This window comes from Nuphar pumila, chromosome 4 (assembly GCF_984573655.1).
Source record: "Nuphar pumila chromosome 4, dmNupPumi1.hap1.1, whole genome shotgun sequence".
NCBI classification, from domain to species: Eukaryota; Viridiplantae; Streptophyta; class Magnoliopsida; order Nymphaeales; family Nymphaeaceae; genus Nuphar; species Nuphar pumila.
Window position 1 is genome coordinate 19,110,001 of NC_143252.1, and position 16,971 is coordinate 19,126,971.

The 16,971-nt window shown below is 35.2% G+C and overlaps 1 protein-coding gene across 4 annotated transcripts in view; it reads left to right on the top strand.

Annotated features, from left to right (window-relative positions):
• LOC149839565 (dynamin-2A-like) overlaps positions 1-16,971 on the top strand; it is a 47,980-nt gene that overhangs the window by 6,708 nt on the left and 24,301 nt on the right. For 2 of the 4 annotated variants that reach the window (XR_016431334.1, XM_090002632.1), the window contains exons 9-12: positions 10,226-10,327; positions 10,422-10,541; positions 12,651-12,734; positions 13,563-13,690. Coding sequence is in view for 3 of the 4 variants with exons in the window: in XM_090002632.1 (XP_089858758.1) it covers positions 10,226-10,327; positions 10,422-10,541; positions 12,651-12,734; positions 13,563-13,690 (434 nt within the window). In the remaining variant the exon portion in view is untranslated. The remainder of the gene's footprint in view (positions 1-10,225; positions 10,328-10,421; positions 10,542-12,650; positions 12,735-13,562; positions 13,691-16,971) is intronic. The other 2 variants (XM_090002633.1, XM_090002634.1) reach the window with 2 other exon arrangements.

Consider the following 16,971-nt stretch of genomic DNA (forward strand, 5'->3'; position numbering starts at 1 on the left):
TTGTTATCAGTCATCTACAGCAGATTTCTTGAGGCCTTCTTGATAGCACTGTTTTAGTAAAACAATGAGCATGACACATGTTCAACGTAGAAGATGGATGGAGGTTGTGTTTGATCCACAACCTAGCAGAAGATTGATGAGACACAGAAATCACATGGTATATGACAGATTTGCCTAATGAAAGAAGATCTAAATAATCTTTTGACTGTGCAGTTCATATGTTTGAGGTAGTCATGGGTTTTTGTTCTGTGCAAGCTGTGATCATGAAAATTGTGATGGCTAGACGAAGATTGACCTAATGGATGAGATATTGTTTCTTATGCATGTGCATGCCTGCCCATGGAGGTATATGTGCATTTCTAGAAAAGCTTAAGACTATATTCTGTGCATGTATTCAAAATAAACATGTTACTCTGGAAATCAAGCTGAAATTGTAGGATCAACTTGGTTTTAGGGGCACATGCATGCTCATCTGCAATATTCACTTGAAGTTTACATCCAAACTGACATTTCACCTCCAGCAAACAAGATTCTTTAATCAAGAGCCATATCAAATGATGATTTGGGAATCAGGTTGCATATCAGAGATATCAGTGAGATGTGTAAGTACAATTTGTATCATCTTTGCTGCAGAACTTAGGCTACACCATGTGATCCATGAAACTTGGATGAAACCAAGTTTGTGTGAGCATCCTGTAAAAAACTGTCAAAATGGATTTTGTTTGTGGATGGGCCTACCAAGTATGCCCTCTTTCACTCATTTATTGTTTTCAGCATAGTTTAAAAACTCTCTGGGTAACCTAGTGACTCGGTTGACTCGGCCCGCATCATGCAGTCACTGGGTCAAAAAAGTTATTGAACTTGGGCTGACTCGGCTGAGTGCTGGGCGAGTCATGCATATATATATATATACATATATAATATATTTTATATATCATTACATATATTATATAAAATATAATATAAATCTCATTACATATATTATATAAAATATAATATAAATATCATGTATATTATATATAAAAATATGGATATACATGTATTAATAAAATTATTATTATTAAAAATATCATATAATGCATATTATATATAATATATTGGTAAACTACTATAAAATATAGATAGTATATACATATATTTATATATTTTATATAAAATATAAAGTTAACATGACCTGGCCAAGTCACCGAGTTGACCTGGCCGAGTCATGAGCAATGTTGCCAGTCCGGGAAGTGTGAGCGGGGAGCGATTCGAGAAGCAGAAGTGGGAAGCGAGGCACTTCCAAAATTGTAGAAAGCGGAAAGCGCGGGACGACTTAGAAGCGAACCAAGAATCGTCTCGGAAGCGAATCAAAAGCAACTTAGGAAGCAAAAAAAGAGAAAAAAGTAAGAAAATATAAAAAAAACACAAAAAAATAAAAAAATAAGAGGCGTGCTTCCCAAAATTTTTGGCGTTTCCTTGCATGTTTCTGAAGCGCCACATTTCGCACTTTTGAAACGCGCTTTGGGGAAGCACACTTCCCCATATGCTATGGCGCTTCTGGTAACCATGGTCATGATTTGGGGGGTACAGACGTCTGTTGAGAATCTTTGCTATGATGCTGCATTTGAAAATTAGTGAGGATAATATAATTTAGTATTTTACGGTGTGGGGGTGACTTAACAACAATGACAAGTAAAATTTTTGTTTGTCAAATTGGTGATCAACCAATAAAATATCTGGACTTTCAATGCCGACAGACATGACTAGATGGGATACTGGCGAATATAGAAGATAAAGTGGATAATGAAATAGAGTTTTTGGGCAGAGGGTGTGTGTGATTGGTTGGAAAGATTAGTTTGATTAGGAATGCAATAGATTCTATCATGGTGCATTTTTTATTTTACAGTGCCTGAAAAACCAAGAACAAGTTGGTTAAAGAATCTAGTTTTTTCTTTGGCACAGGCACTAATCGGATAGTATGCAGTTATGAATTGGAAAAAAAGACTGTCAACCCTTAAATCTTGGTAAACTTGGCATTAGAGATCTCAGCCTGGTGAATAAAGACTCTTAACAAAATGAATAAGATACATATGGTCCTAATGGCTAAGATCATGGATGAATAAATCACAGATTGAACGAGATTATCAAAAGAGTAGTCCTTGATGCTAAGGGGGGCCACATGCAAGCTCTGTTTGTATCTTCCTGATGACTCTAATTGTTGATATCTTGGTATCAAGGCTTCAAGTGAATATACTAGTGTAGTGTAAACAACCAGAAAGGATGACATCCTGTGCGTATTGTTTGAACTAAACAAGGTATGTGTAGTTGCTGTACATTCGATGACTTTATGTTGCCTCAGATCTCTTGTTCATTACTAATATTTTAGTCATCCTCCCTCTCATTGCTTTAGTACTTATAGATCCATTTCCAAGTCATCTTTCTTCCAGTCATATAATATTTTGTTTGTTGGAGGCTTAACCTTTCCCTTGTATTTCATCTATAGTACCTTTCATTGATGTTAAAAGAGGAAAATGATGCATGAGAGGAAAGAAGAAAAAAATAATGAATAGAAAAAGAACCCACCAATAAATCTACTTACCCATGTGAATCTGGTTTAGCTTGACACTATACCCAAGTTTTAGGAACCCACACAAAACAATGAAATTAAATTTAAAGAAGATTGTGACTGGATTAAATCATGTTTACTAAATTCCCTTCTATGGGTCTCTAATTGCCTATATAATTGCGATTTGGTGACATACATTTGATGACTGCTAACTGTAATGAAGTGCCGGATGAAGTCTCCAAGAGCAAGACAAGAGAGCACACACATACACAAATAGCCACTAATGGGCAAAAGAACAACACAACCACTTAAAGTGGTAAGGCACCCAAAAGAAGAGGAAAAATATATATTCCACTCAAAAGGCTTCAAAGAAGCATGCTTTACAATGGGGAGAAACCCCTTTATTTATAGACAAAAGAGGAGGCCTTGGAAGGGCTCCTAGAGGGACGTTGGAGCCCTTCCAACGGTCATAAATATGACCGTTGGATGCTCCAACGTCCTCCTAGGTGGGGCCCATTCCAAGGTGGAAAAGGAAAAGAATAAAGAAAATAAAAAAGAAAGAAAAAAAAGGAAATAAAAGAAAAGGAGAAAAAATACAATATGCGATAAGTAAAAAGACTGTTTTACCCCTATATGGGTCTATTTACAAAAGATATAAATATATATATATTTATATATGTAGATAGACACATAGACATATATATAATTAATATATATATGTGTATGTGTCGTGATCTATATATATAAATATATATATGTACAACATATTTTAACACCCCCCTCAAACACACGGTGAGATCACCGAGAGTTTGCTAAGGAGAAAGAAGAAACGAGGCGATGGCAAAGCTTTGGTGAAGAAGTCCGCCAACTGGTACTCGGTTGGAACATAAGGCAATTGAATGGTGCCTCGTAGGAACTCATCACGAACATAATGGCAATCCATCTCAATGTGCTTTGTTCTTTCATGAAAGGTGTGATTGCTGGCAATGTAGATAGAGCTCTTGTTGTCGCAGCACAGCTTTGAGGGAGTTGAGAATGAGACCCCATATCTTTAAGCAAACTTCTTAACCATACGATCTCCGTGGTGGTAGTGGCCATCGCACGATACTCTGCTTCAGTAGAAGAGAGTGAAACTTTCTGTTGCTTCTTACACCTCCAAGAGATAAGTGACTCTCCAAGAAACACACAATACCCTGTGGTAGAAATACGATCATCGGGGTTACCACCCCAATCAGAGTCAGTATAAACAAGTAAAGTAAGAGGTGAAGAAGAGGGTAAGAATAATCCTTTTGTTATGGTGCCTTTCAGATATCTGATAATTCTCATGACAGCAGCCATGTGAATGGTGGAGGGAGCAGTCTGAAATTGACTTGCACTATAAACTGCATGAGAAATATCGGGCCTAGTGATGGATAAGTATGTGAGCGACCCAATCAATTGACGATACGGTGTGGGATCAGCTAAAGGAGTGCCATCACTAGCTCTCATCTTGGCATTGATTATTTCTGGCGTCTCCACCTTCTTGTCATCAGTCAGTCCAGATCTGTCAATAATGTCGGAGGCAAGCTTCATCTGAGAGAGGACATACCCTTTGGGAGAGTATGCAACTTCAATACCTAAAAAATATCTTAGATAACCAAGATCAGACATATCAAAATTTTCTTTGAGAATATTCTTAATAAGGTTAATACCTCTCTTATCATTACCTGTGATAATCATGTCATCAACATATAATAACAGAATTGTAATGTGATCATTAGAATTTTTAACAAACAAAGCAGTATCAGTATAACATGAGGAGAAACCATTATCAAGAACTACTTTGCTAAAAAGATCATACCAAGCTTTAGGTGCTTGTTTAAGACCATAGAGAGCTTTATTTAACTTTAGAATATTTCCTTTACCAATATCAAGACCTGGCGGAGGATCCATAAGCACTTCTTCATATAAATTTCCATTTAAAAAAGCGTTTTTAACATCAAGTTGATATATAGGCCATTGTTTAATGGAGGCTAAGGCAATTAAAGTTCTCACACTAGTCATCCTAGCTACGGGAGCAAAGGTTTCCTCATAATCAATTCCATATTCTTGGGCATAGCCTTTTGCAACCAAACGAGCTTTGTATCTCTCAAGAGATCCATCACACTTAGTTTTAACTTTATATACCCATCTACACCCAATTGCCTTTTTTCCTAATGGTTGGGGAATAATACTCCAAGTTTGAGCTTTGTTAAGAGCCTCTAATTCAACTTTCATTGCTTCAATCCAATGTGGATGATCTTTAGCTTCTTTAAAGGAAGTAGGCTCATGATATGAATGAATTAACATGAGACAAGCCCTATAATTAGGTGAGAAAGATTCATAAGATACAAATTTTTGTGGAGGTCTACTATTACGAGAAGATCTCCTAGGTGCATTAATAGGTTCTTCTAATGAGAGATCTTGAGAATATCTTTCAAGAGCAGGTTGATGTTCAATTCCTGACCGCCGGGTATATACATTCATTTCATTAAGATTCTCAACTTGAGAATCATTACCATGCTGAAGTATATCATTATGATGGGAGATGCCATCACAAGTATTATCGCAAGTACTTGCATCTGGTGTTTCAATTCTAGGAGCAAGATCAAATAGGAAGGAATAGTCAAGGTTTTCTCTAGATGTGTGAACATCAAATCCATTTTGTTCTTCAAGAAAATTTACATTTCTTGATATATAGAGTTTATTATTTCGAGTGTCATAGCATCTATAACCTTTTTGATTTTCACCATATCCAATGAATGCACATTCAATAGCTTTAGGTGATAGTTTATCTTGTCCTTGAACAAGCACAAAACATTTACATCCAAATATCCTTAATCTATTAAAATCTGGAGTAATTTTGAATAATTTTTCAAAAGGTGATACATTTTTTAAAGAAGCAGAGGGCATACGATTGATTAAATATGTTGCGGTAAGAAGCGCTTCGGCCCAAAAGTTTTTAGGAACATTTTTAGAAACAAGAAGTGTTCTTGTAGTTTCAATTAAATGTCTATGTTTTCTTTCCGCAAGACCATTTTGTTGTGGGGTTTTAGGACAAGATCGTTGATGTAAAATTCCATTTGTTTTGAAATAATTTTGAAAATCTTTAGACATGTATTCTCCTCCAGAGTCGGATCTAAATATAGCTATATTGTTTTGAAATTGGTTTTGAATAATAATATGAAATTCTTTAAAATTATTAAAGACATCGGATTTATTTTTAATAATGTATACCCATGTATATCTAGTAAAGTCATCAACAAAACTAACATAGTAAGAGTAGCCTCCCTTGGACAGAACGGGTGCCGGTCCCCATACATCGGAATGCACAAGCTCAAAAGGTCTTTTTGACACAAAATTACTATGAGAATACGGAAGCGAATGAATTTTTCCAAGGATACAATCATTGCATGTGAATGTATTTGTATTACAAAATTTTTCCAAAAAAGGAAAGAGATACAATTTAGAAACACTAGGATGTCCAAGTCTTTTATGCCAAGTCTCAATATCTTTGGATTGAACATGATTACAAAATGATTTGGTTGGCAATGACAAAAAATCCATATAATAAAGATCCCCTCTTCTATGGCCTTGCCCAATCCGCTTCCCGGACCGGAGATCCTGCACATAGCAATGGGTAGGTGAAAAAGTGACATTACATTCAAAATCGGTAATTTGGGAAACGGAAAATAGATTTAAATTAAGTTTTGGAATAATTCGAATTTTGGGAACAAAAAATTCTTTGTTTTCATTATAAGTTTTCTCAAGATTCCCAATGCCTTCAACATCCAAGGATGTTCCATCGGCAGTGGAGACAAAAGATTTAAATTTGTTGAGACTTGTTTTTGATAAGAGTGATGCATTCGGAGTCATATGAAAGGAGGCACCCGAATCAAGAATCCAAGAGGTCATACCTGGGAAGGAGGAGATAGCGGCGCCGGAAGTGGATGGTGTAGAAGAAAACTGAGAGGAGCTCATCTTCATGAATTGTTGAAGAGTTTCGGTAAGATGAGCAAGAGACTCTTTTATGTCACCATCTTTCTTTGAGTCTTCATTTGGAGGAGCTTCACCAACGGAGGCCACCTTCTTTTTAAATCTTGGGCAATCCGGACGAATATGGCCCGGTTCATTACAATTATGGCAAATGATTTTCCTTCCTCCACCACCATTATTTTTGAAGAAATGAGGTGGTTTGTATGGCCTTACATTGTTGCCGGGTCTAGATACGGCATGAACTTCATCAACATCTCGTTTTAATGCCAAACGAGTCTCTTCTTGACATAAGTCGGCCAAAATATCACTTAGAGGAGTAGAGGCCCTATGGAGAAGGGATCCTCTAAGTTGCTCAAATTCGGGGCGAAGCCCATGAATAAATTGGAAAAATCTTTCTTTTTCCATTTGCTCTTGTCTCATAGCAATAGCACTACCTTCCCATTGGGGTTCGAGAAGGACAAGTTCATCCCATAAAGAAGATAGGGCACTATAGTAGTCCCTAATACTCATATCACCTTGTTTAGTAGCTCTTACCTTTTCTTGTAGGAAGAAATGCCTAGCAAGGTCTCTTTGAGTGTACATGCCTTTCATAAAGAACCAAGCTTCATTAGCCTTCTTGAATTTGGCGAGATTTGCACAAATCTTTAATTCAACATTGTTCATGAACCATGCTAAAATTTTGCTCACTTTCCCAATCTTCTAATTTAGAAGAGTAATCAAGAATAGCCTTCTCTTTTTCCTCTTCGTTCAAAGCTTTTTCCTCATTTCCTTCAAACTTAGTCAACTTCAATTGTGGTTCCGGAATGGTTCCACATACATAACCCCAAAGTTTTTTACCTTTGAGATTGTTTTCCATGGCGGCCGCCCACATGCGATAATTGGTCCCATCCAATTTGAATGAGAGGTCGATTTTTGCATCCTTGTTGGCCATTTGTAGAAGAGGAATATAAATGCACGAAAGAGAAGGATATTACTTGTCAAAAGAAGATCCGATGAAGCTTTATCAACCAAGGCTCTGATACCATGTAATGAAGTGCCGGATGAAGTCTCCAAGAGCAAGACAAGAGAGCACGCACATACACAAATAGCCACTAATGGGCAAAAGAACAACACAACCACTTAAAGTGGTAAGGCACCCAAAAGAAGAGGAAAAATATATATTCCACTCAAAAGGCTTCAAAGAAGCATGCTTTACAATGGGGAGAAACCCCTTTATTTATAGACAAAAGAGGAGGCCTTGGAAGGGCTCCTAGAGGGACGTTGGAGCCCTTCCAACGGTCATAAATATGACCGTTGGATGCTCCAACGTCCTCCTAGGTGGGGCCCATTCCAAGGTGGAAAAGGAAAAGAATAAAGAAAATAAAAAAGAAAGAAAAAAAAGGAAATAAAAGAAAAGGAGAAAAAATACAATATGCGATAAGAAGTAAAAAGACTGTTTTACCCCTATATGGGTCTATTTACAAAAGATATAAATATATATATATTTATATATGTAGATAGACACATAGACATATATATAATTAATATATATATGTGTATGTGTCGTGATCTATATATATATAAATATATATATGTACAACATATTTTAACACTAACAACCAAGATAGGCAGAGTAGAATGGTGTACATTTTATTCCTGGTTGGATTTTGAGGTTCAGTTCTTTCTTGCATCTTGACAATGATGGGAGATAGCTCGGGTTTATATGATTATTTGTATGTAATTATATCTTGGATGTATGTATACAAAGGTTCAGAAAAACTGGTGGAGAAAAATGTGGAATCATAATTAGTTTGGATCCAACCAATGACTGGTTCATGCATTTTCACACTATTTATTAGAACCTTATTGATCCACATGGACCAGTTATTTATACTGAATTACTGATTAGCTTGTTCAAATAAGTGTGCTTGAGTATCATGAGGTTAGCACATAATCTATCTCTTGGTGGCGACTCCTGATGTCAGTTCCATGGAATTAAAGAAAATTCATTTGTGCATTACAAGGTTTTGAATATAAGCTATGTCGCATGGTTGTGGTTACAGCAGGTTTGACACAAGAATTTTTGAAAATATGGGTGCCGGGTTGCACTATGCATGCATGACCAGATCAGGTCTGATTGCACTGATCAAACTATGATCAGACCCAATTCTGTTCAGATACTGAGAGAGAGAGAGAGAGAGAGAGAGAGAGAGAGAGAGAGAGAGAGAGAGAGAGAGAGCAAAGCACTTGACCTCTTTTGACTGCACCAGGTGCCATATCCACACTATGTCGATACAGGTGCATTGGATCTTCAGAACCCATGTTACATAGGATGAAACTTGCTTTGAGTACACCATAAAGTAGGTCAAATAGAAAATTAGGATTTAGTTTGGTTCATATTAGCATTAATTTTATGTATAGTAACAAATATTGCTGATATTTTCAATTTATCACATTTTCATCGTAATAAATAAATAAAACAAAAAATGCAATATATTTAATACTTTGCCATAATTAAATTTATAGTGTTTTTTAAAAATTGTGATAGAATTATTTTTTTCTCCAGAAGCTCCCACTTAACAACTTATATTACTAATTTACTATACCATGCCAAAACAGGTAACAGCCACATGGGCTACCAGAAAGTCATGCATGCATAAAAGGTGAATTTGAGAAGGCCAAGTGAGGTCATTATATAAAGAGGGAGAGAGCTCCTCCTCTTCATCCCCTTGGATATGAGATTAGTTGTCCCTTATTTTTAAAAATGCACATATAGGACTGCACTTTGCATTGTCAAATATATCTGTGTTTTATTATCCTTTTTTTAAGAAACATGTATGGTTACTTTGGCATTTTTTCCTATGTTTTGAATCATTTCACTTAGTATTAGAAATAATATACATTTTAATAGAATAATATTTGTAATTTTGATATTTTTTAATTAACTTGATATTTGCGGAGTTTTTTTCTAAGGAAAACAAAATTTTTAAATATCCTGATATTCTCAAGAAAATTCGGAGAATGAGATTTGTGACTATGATTTTATATTCATGAAGTAATTAATCTTCTTTTGTGGAGTTACTACGATCAACTTATGGTTTGTTTTTTCCCCTTTGTCTTTGTCCTTTTCAATACATGTGAGTGTTCACTTGAAGCCTGTATCATTTACCGAGTCTTGCCTGTTTTGATTTGGAATCAATCATACACATTTGATTGATGATTGATGTTTCCTGATTCTTTTTTCGACACCATAGGTCTTATTATGTGCATGGTCTTCATATTTGGCAGTTTGAAATGTCAGTTTCAGGATGTTCTGTGATCACTATATCGAAGACTAGGTCATGACTTACATTGATTCAGAAGCCCTTTGTGCAACGACTTGTTATTTCTGTTATAATTGTGGTTAAAGATGTATTTTCTATGGTTTATGGAAGTAAGATATGTATTTTTTTGGGCCAGTTTATCTGGTAGTGGCAGTTCTAATGTGCTTGTTTATATTAATTCTCAATTGTTATTAACCATGTTCTGTTTAAGTTGGAAGTTAATCTCCATTCAGAAACGATCTATGCTTAGGATGTCAACTATACTTGCACGATAGTCAATGGTCATTGTCAATTATCTGGCCATAGTATTTGCTTCTGATAGTATCTAATTGTTCGCCTTCTAATGTGAACTCTTTTTCAGGGTGGAGGTTGGAAGGTGGTTGCAAGCTTTGAGGGAAATTTCCCCAATAGGATTAAGCAGCTTCCCTTGGACAGACATTTTGATATCAACAATGTTAAAAGGGTACTAGGAGGTTTACCTCAGGAGTTTTTTGTGCCACTTAGACTTATTTTTGGTTGCTTATCTCCTTCAATATTCACTTTTTAACATTTTCTAGATTGTATTGGAAGCGGATGGTTATCAACCTTACCTGATATCTCCTGAAAAGGGATTGAGGTCTCTGATAAAAGGTGTCCTTGAGCTGGCCAAAGAACCATCTCGTCTCTGTGTTGATGAGGTGATTTTGTGGATACATTGGTTGTTTAAAACATTTTTATCCTTTGCATTTTTTTCCCTTATAGAAAGGATAACTAAAAAAGGTTTATTTTAGTATGATTCCCAATTATATAGAAGATTAATAAAAATGTTTCATTAAACAGAAAATAATTACATCTTCATTTCATGAAAGCAATCAACTTGATGTCAGGGTGCTGTTCTCATCATGTTTTAATTGTATATTTTGCCTTAAGCATTCTTTACCTTATCTTAGATCTTCATTGGACTGTTTATGTTTCTTAGCATGTTCATCTAGTTTTAATTCCTTTGGAAATCTGAAGTTTTGGCTGTTTATTGATACATAATCCTCTCTTGACGCGTAAAAAGTTACACTTTTGTTTTATTGTTTTTTATTGGGGTTTTCTTGTTACCACTTATATAGATGGAAGCTTGCATATTTTCTTGTAGGCTGGGATGGGAGTATGGGGCATGCTCGGATAACAACAGAAACGCATAGGATTCCTGTGGATTCACAATGGCTCATGGTTAGGAAGCGTATTGTAAGGGATATTGGAATGGTCTAAGGTTACGGTTGTAAGGCATACCAGAATGATCTAAAATTTCAAGTTCTGTTTTGTATGCTATCATAAGATACAAGAAAGAAGATTTTTACATCAAATACATTTTTTAAATTGAATAGAAATAAAAAGGTTTGTACTTTAAGAGTGTTGTTCACAAAAAGTTTAAGAAAAGAACCCATAGGCAATAAAACTATCATATCAGATCAGCTTAATTATGAAAAAGAAGGAACATGACAAAATATGTAAGAATTAGCAGTTAGTACGTGACACCAACAATAAAACCAACCATAATTTGGAATATTATAAGTGTCCTCGTAACATGCATCAAAAGGGTCTAAAATTAGACATTTAAATAATGAAAAATATTACAGACAACAGTATGTCACATATAATGCATTGTAAAAACATCAACCATCAAATGTTAACTTCAAGAGTATATAAGGTCTTGAAAAATATTAAGCACACTACATTAAATTAGTTTTTCAATCTTTCTTATCAACCACTTTCAGTCAGTCAATGTGAAGCCCAATACCAAAAGTAAAAGGTACATTTAACTTGACCTTCATCAGGCAAATTGGCCTGAAGTGATATCGAATTCTTCCTCAATCTGGGTGCTTACATATCATCAATGTTGGGGATGACTTATCATAAATATAAAAATAAATTAATTGTTCTTTTCCTGTTCTAGAATCATTTTCTTCTTTCCTTTCTCTTTTATGTTTGGTCTTGCACAATGTTGTGAATAGCATTGAGGCATAGAGAGGCATAAACCTCGAGGCGTAAAGCAAGGTTCACAAAAAATTATACCAAATAAAAATTTAAAATAAACAATATATCATTTATGAACCAATAATGAATATCAAATAGACAATCTAAAATAAATTACAAAATGGATTTCAAGCAACGACTATAATGCAATAATTTAATTCATCCAACACTATAGCACATATAGCTGCAGAAAAGAAAAAGAGGAAGAAGAAAGGTAAAAAAAGAACAGAGAAGAATAAGAAGAAAGAAAGAAAGAAGAAAAGAAGAAAATAACAGACCATAGTAGTGTCCGTGCATCATATTTATGAGGGGCTGTGCACAGATTCAACTGATCTTCCTCTTGGTTGAACAGATCATTGGGTTTGACCCTGTGGATCTTTGTTGCTCAGTGAGATGCAGCATTAATTGGTGTTTTTTATTGGCCTAGTTGCGTTCATGACTTGAATTCAACTGAAGAATGGGATATTCCCCAGCTTCACAGTTGGGGAAAAAGGAGTCTTTATCAGTGATGCATACTTTTACACATCCTTAGACCCTTTGTCTTAAGGTCATCTTTTGGTAACCTTTTTGCACAATCTTACTCTGGGAGATATTTCTCCTGATTTCTTCCCATTGTGAATAGTGGTCCATAATATACCAAAAGAGAGACTACAATGTGCTTGTGCTAGTATTAGGGCTTTGTTGTCCATGGCTTAGTAGCATGGAATTTTATTTTTTTCTGTTTAACTGGCCTGTCATGTTATATCATGAAATAAATATTTATGCTTTGGCTATTGAAACAGGTTCACCGTGTGTTAATGGACATAGTGTCTGCTACTGCATCTGCAACACCAGGTCTTGGTAGATATCCCCCATTTAAGCGTGAGGTAATCATGCTCATTATAGGGCGTGTGGAAATTGTCATTTGACAAATATAGGTGAAACAATAGTTATTATAGCATTTTTTTTGAGAAAATTAAATTAAAAGCAATATCAATATTGCTAATATGATGTTCAGTTTACCATCATATTATTAATAGGGGTAATGTTTGCTATCCTCGTGGGTAAGGAACACCCTCATGAAAAAATGTAATATTTTTATTTCACATCTGATGCTCTAGATGTGATCTACATATTAAGTTTAGTTGAAACTGACGTTTGGATCATGTTTTCCTGACATATATGTCAGATTTTACAAGGGTTAAAAAATCATCGGCCTACAATGTACCAAAGTTTCAAACCTCTAAAAACATATTTTTACATCGAAAAACTATGATCCAAGGGCCGATTCCTACTGTTTTGACCACACTGAACACATGCATGAGGTCAGATTTGGTCAAAACAACCTCCCACTATGAGTTCCAACTAGGAGGAGGGTATAAAATGCTATCCCTTAATAATCATCATACTATTACAGCAAGATATGATTTTTAGCTCTTAATTTTATATGAATGCCACACAATTTCTTTTTCTTTTCAATTTTTTAACTGTTATTTGGTGATATTTTCTGGGGGAAGCTGCCTTTTTCTTCTCTGAAATGTTGCTATGATGTTATGACCATAGCATTGACTTTGATACTATGGTTTATGTTAATTAGGGGAATTGTTATTTACAGTTGAATAGTTCAGAGTTCTCATGATCCAGTAAACTTGGTTTGGTTCCATCCAGACATGCCACTTGTTGCTATAAATTCATTTTGTCCTTTTTGTGGAAAGGTTGTTGCAATTGCCTCTGCTGCTTTGGATGAATTCAGAAATGAAGCCAAAAAAATGGTTGTTGCACTTGTGGACATGGAGCGAGCTTTTGTGCCCCCTCAGCACTTCATTCGCCTGGTTCAACGGAGGTATGTTCTGCAGGTTAATTTGATTTTTGATGATCTACAAATGGTTGTGTTGTCAGACAAATTAAGATTCACTTATTACTTGTTTTTTTAGGAAAATTAGTCATTTTCTGTAGTAATAATCCTGTTATAATTGACATGTGATTTACATGACTCCACTTAAAGTCTCATTTGTATGTCATGCAAGTGGCTCTGGCCTTTGCTGTATTCTTGACTATATCCCTGAGCGATTAAACGAGCTTTATATCTTTCAAGTGACCCATCAGTCTTGGTTTTAACCTTAAAAACCCATCTACATCCTATTGTTTTTTTTTCCTTTAGGTAAAATTTGGAATTTTCATGTTTTAGCTTTCCTGACGGTTCCAAGCTCATTATCCATTGCATCCCTCCATTCTATCATTTTCTTAACTTCAAAATTTTTAGGTTCCACGTATGAATGAATAGCACTAAGACATGCTCTATGTTTAGGTGAGAATGATTCATAGGATATAAATCTAGAAGGGTTTCTCCTAGTTCTCTCGGTTCTACGAGGATTGTTTATTGAGGAAGGATCATTAGATTCACTATATATTTCAATTGCACTTCTAAAAGTGCTTCTATCTCTATGTGTATATATAATTGGTTCACTAGTTATTCCTTCTTTGATAGTGTGCTCAAGTGGACAACACTCACTCTCTTGAATATCATTAGAAGCATCGAATATTATTTCATCATCACTAGAAATATCCTCATCTCTATACAATAATTCAAACAAGAAGGAATAATTGACATTATCCTCATGGGGTTTATATTATTCAAAACTAAAGTTTTTTAAGAAGGTTACATTTCTAGAAAGATATAGTTTATCATTTTTGACATTATAACACCTAAATCCTTTTTTGTGTTTTCGAATATCCAAGAAATGCACAAGGAATGTCTTTGGGAGACCGTTTATCATTTTTGTCGGTAAGAACAAAACATTTACATCAAAAAATTCTTAGTCTATTATAATCGGGTTTCTCTTGATACAAGGTTTCAAAAGGTGATTTTTTATTAAAGTTCTTTGAAGGATGACGATTTATAAGATAGACGGATGCAAGAGCCGCCTCGGCCCAAAATCTTTTAGGAATTTTTTGAGAGATAAGTAAAGTCATAGTGATTTCAATTATATGTCTATGTTTTCTTTCGACTAAGCCATTTTGTTGGGGTGTTTTGGGACATGATTTTTAATGAATAATTTCATTAGTTTCAAGATAACTTTTAAAATCATTTGAGAGATATTCTCCTCCGGAATTGGTCCTAAGAATTTTTAATTTTTCATTAAATTGATTTTTTATCATCATGTAATATGTCTTAAATGTCAAAAACACCTCATGTTTATGCTTGAGAAAGTATATCCAAAAAAATCTAGAATAATCATCAACAAACATATTTAGAAAATCCTCCTTTATATGCAACGGGTGTCAGTTCCCATACATCTGAATGCACAATTTCAAAAGGTTTGGTTGTAAACATAATTCTTTGTCCAAAAGGTAAGCTTCTCATTTTTCCAAGAATGCAATCATTACAAGTGAAGTTGTCTTTACATAGATCTTTAGCAAAATGTAAATAAGAAAGCTTGATAATATTGGGATACACAAGACACTTATGCGAAGCATTTATATCTTTATATTGAGAAATGTTACAAAAAGAGTCTTTTGGAATTTGGATAAACTCCATGTAGTATAGATCTCCTTTCCTAGAGCCTTTCCCATTCAACTTCTCAGACCGACGATCCTGTATTCAACATTTATTTGATGAGAATTTGATATCAGACTGATGGTCCGATAGTTTACAGACTGAAAGAAAATTTAAATTTAACTTAGAAATGAATTTAACTTTAGGAATAAAAAACCTAAAGTTATGGGAGTGTAGTGAAGCTTGGTGAGCAAGATATACCGGTGAATGATTATTTCAAATATTTGGGATCCATCATTCAAAAGTATGGAGAAATTGATGGAGATGTAAATCATAGGATAAAGGTTGGGTGGATGAAATGGAAAAGTGCTACTGGAGTGCTGTGCGATCGTAGAATGCCATTGCGGTTGAAGGGAAAGTTTTATAGGACGACTATTAGACCCGCTTTACTATATGGTACGGAATGTTGGGCTGCCAAGAGACATCATATTCAAAAAATGAGTGTAGCTGAGATGCGGATGCTTAGATGGATGTGTGGAAATACAATAAAAGATAAGATTCGGAACGAAGAGATACGTAAGAAGGTAGGTGTTGCACCCATTGAAAATAAGATGCGAGAGAATCGTTTACGGTGGTTTGGACATATTTGGCGAAGGCCTAATGATGCTCCAGTTAGAAGGTTGGAGAAATGGGAAAATATATTAGTTAAAAGAGGTCGGGGTAGGCCTAGGAAGACTTGGATGGAGATGATAGGAAAGGATATGAATGCTTTGAACCTCACCGAGGACATGGCGTTGGATAGAAATGATTGGAGGAAAAGGATTCATGTGGAAGACCCAAAATGAATTTCTTTTTTGGTTCATATCGCTGACCCCAATTGTTTTGGGATGAAGGCGTAGTTGTTGTTGTTGTTGTAATAAAAAACCTTGTTTTTCAAAATTTTCAATTTCTTTAATTTCAAGAGAATCTGCGGTTGAGACAAAAGAGAGATAAATTTTTTGCATATTCGGAATTGGCCAAAATATTTGGAGTCATATGAAAAGAGGCACCCGAATCTAAAAGCCAAGGAGTCTTACCGAGAGGAGAGAAGGTTGACATGGCGGCCTCGGAAACAGATCTCTTGATAAGAGGTTGAAGTGCTTCCATGATTTGACTTAGAGACAATGCTCCATTGTTGGAGGTAGATGGACCCTCCTTCTTATGTGGTTGAAATGACGTTGACATAACCACCATCTTCTTCCATTTAGGACACACCAGTTTAATATGTCTCGGTTCTTTGCAAAAAATGACATAATTTTATTATAGTCTCTTCCTTGGTACCTTCCATTTTGGCCACCATTTTCTCTTGCTCCTTGATTTTGATTTTGGAATTTGTTAAAATGAGGGGGTTTGTATGTTTTCACATTATTCCTCGGTCTAGAGACAACATAGGCTCCTTCATTTTCATCTTTAGAAGGAACGGCCAACGCACTTTGATTGGTTTTTATGTAAACTGCTGTGTATGTAAACTGAAAGAACCGTAAGGGGTATTTCAGTCATTTCACATTATAATAGGGGTCGGCACATTGAATGTATATTTTTATTCTTTGTTTTTTTTGGTTATTTTATTTGAAATATGGCCGTTGGGG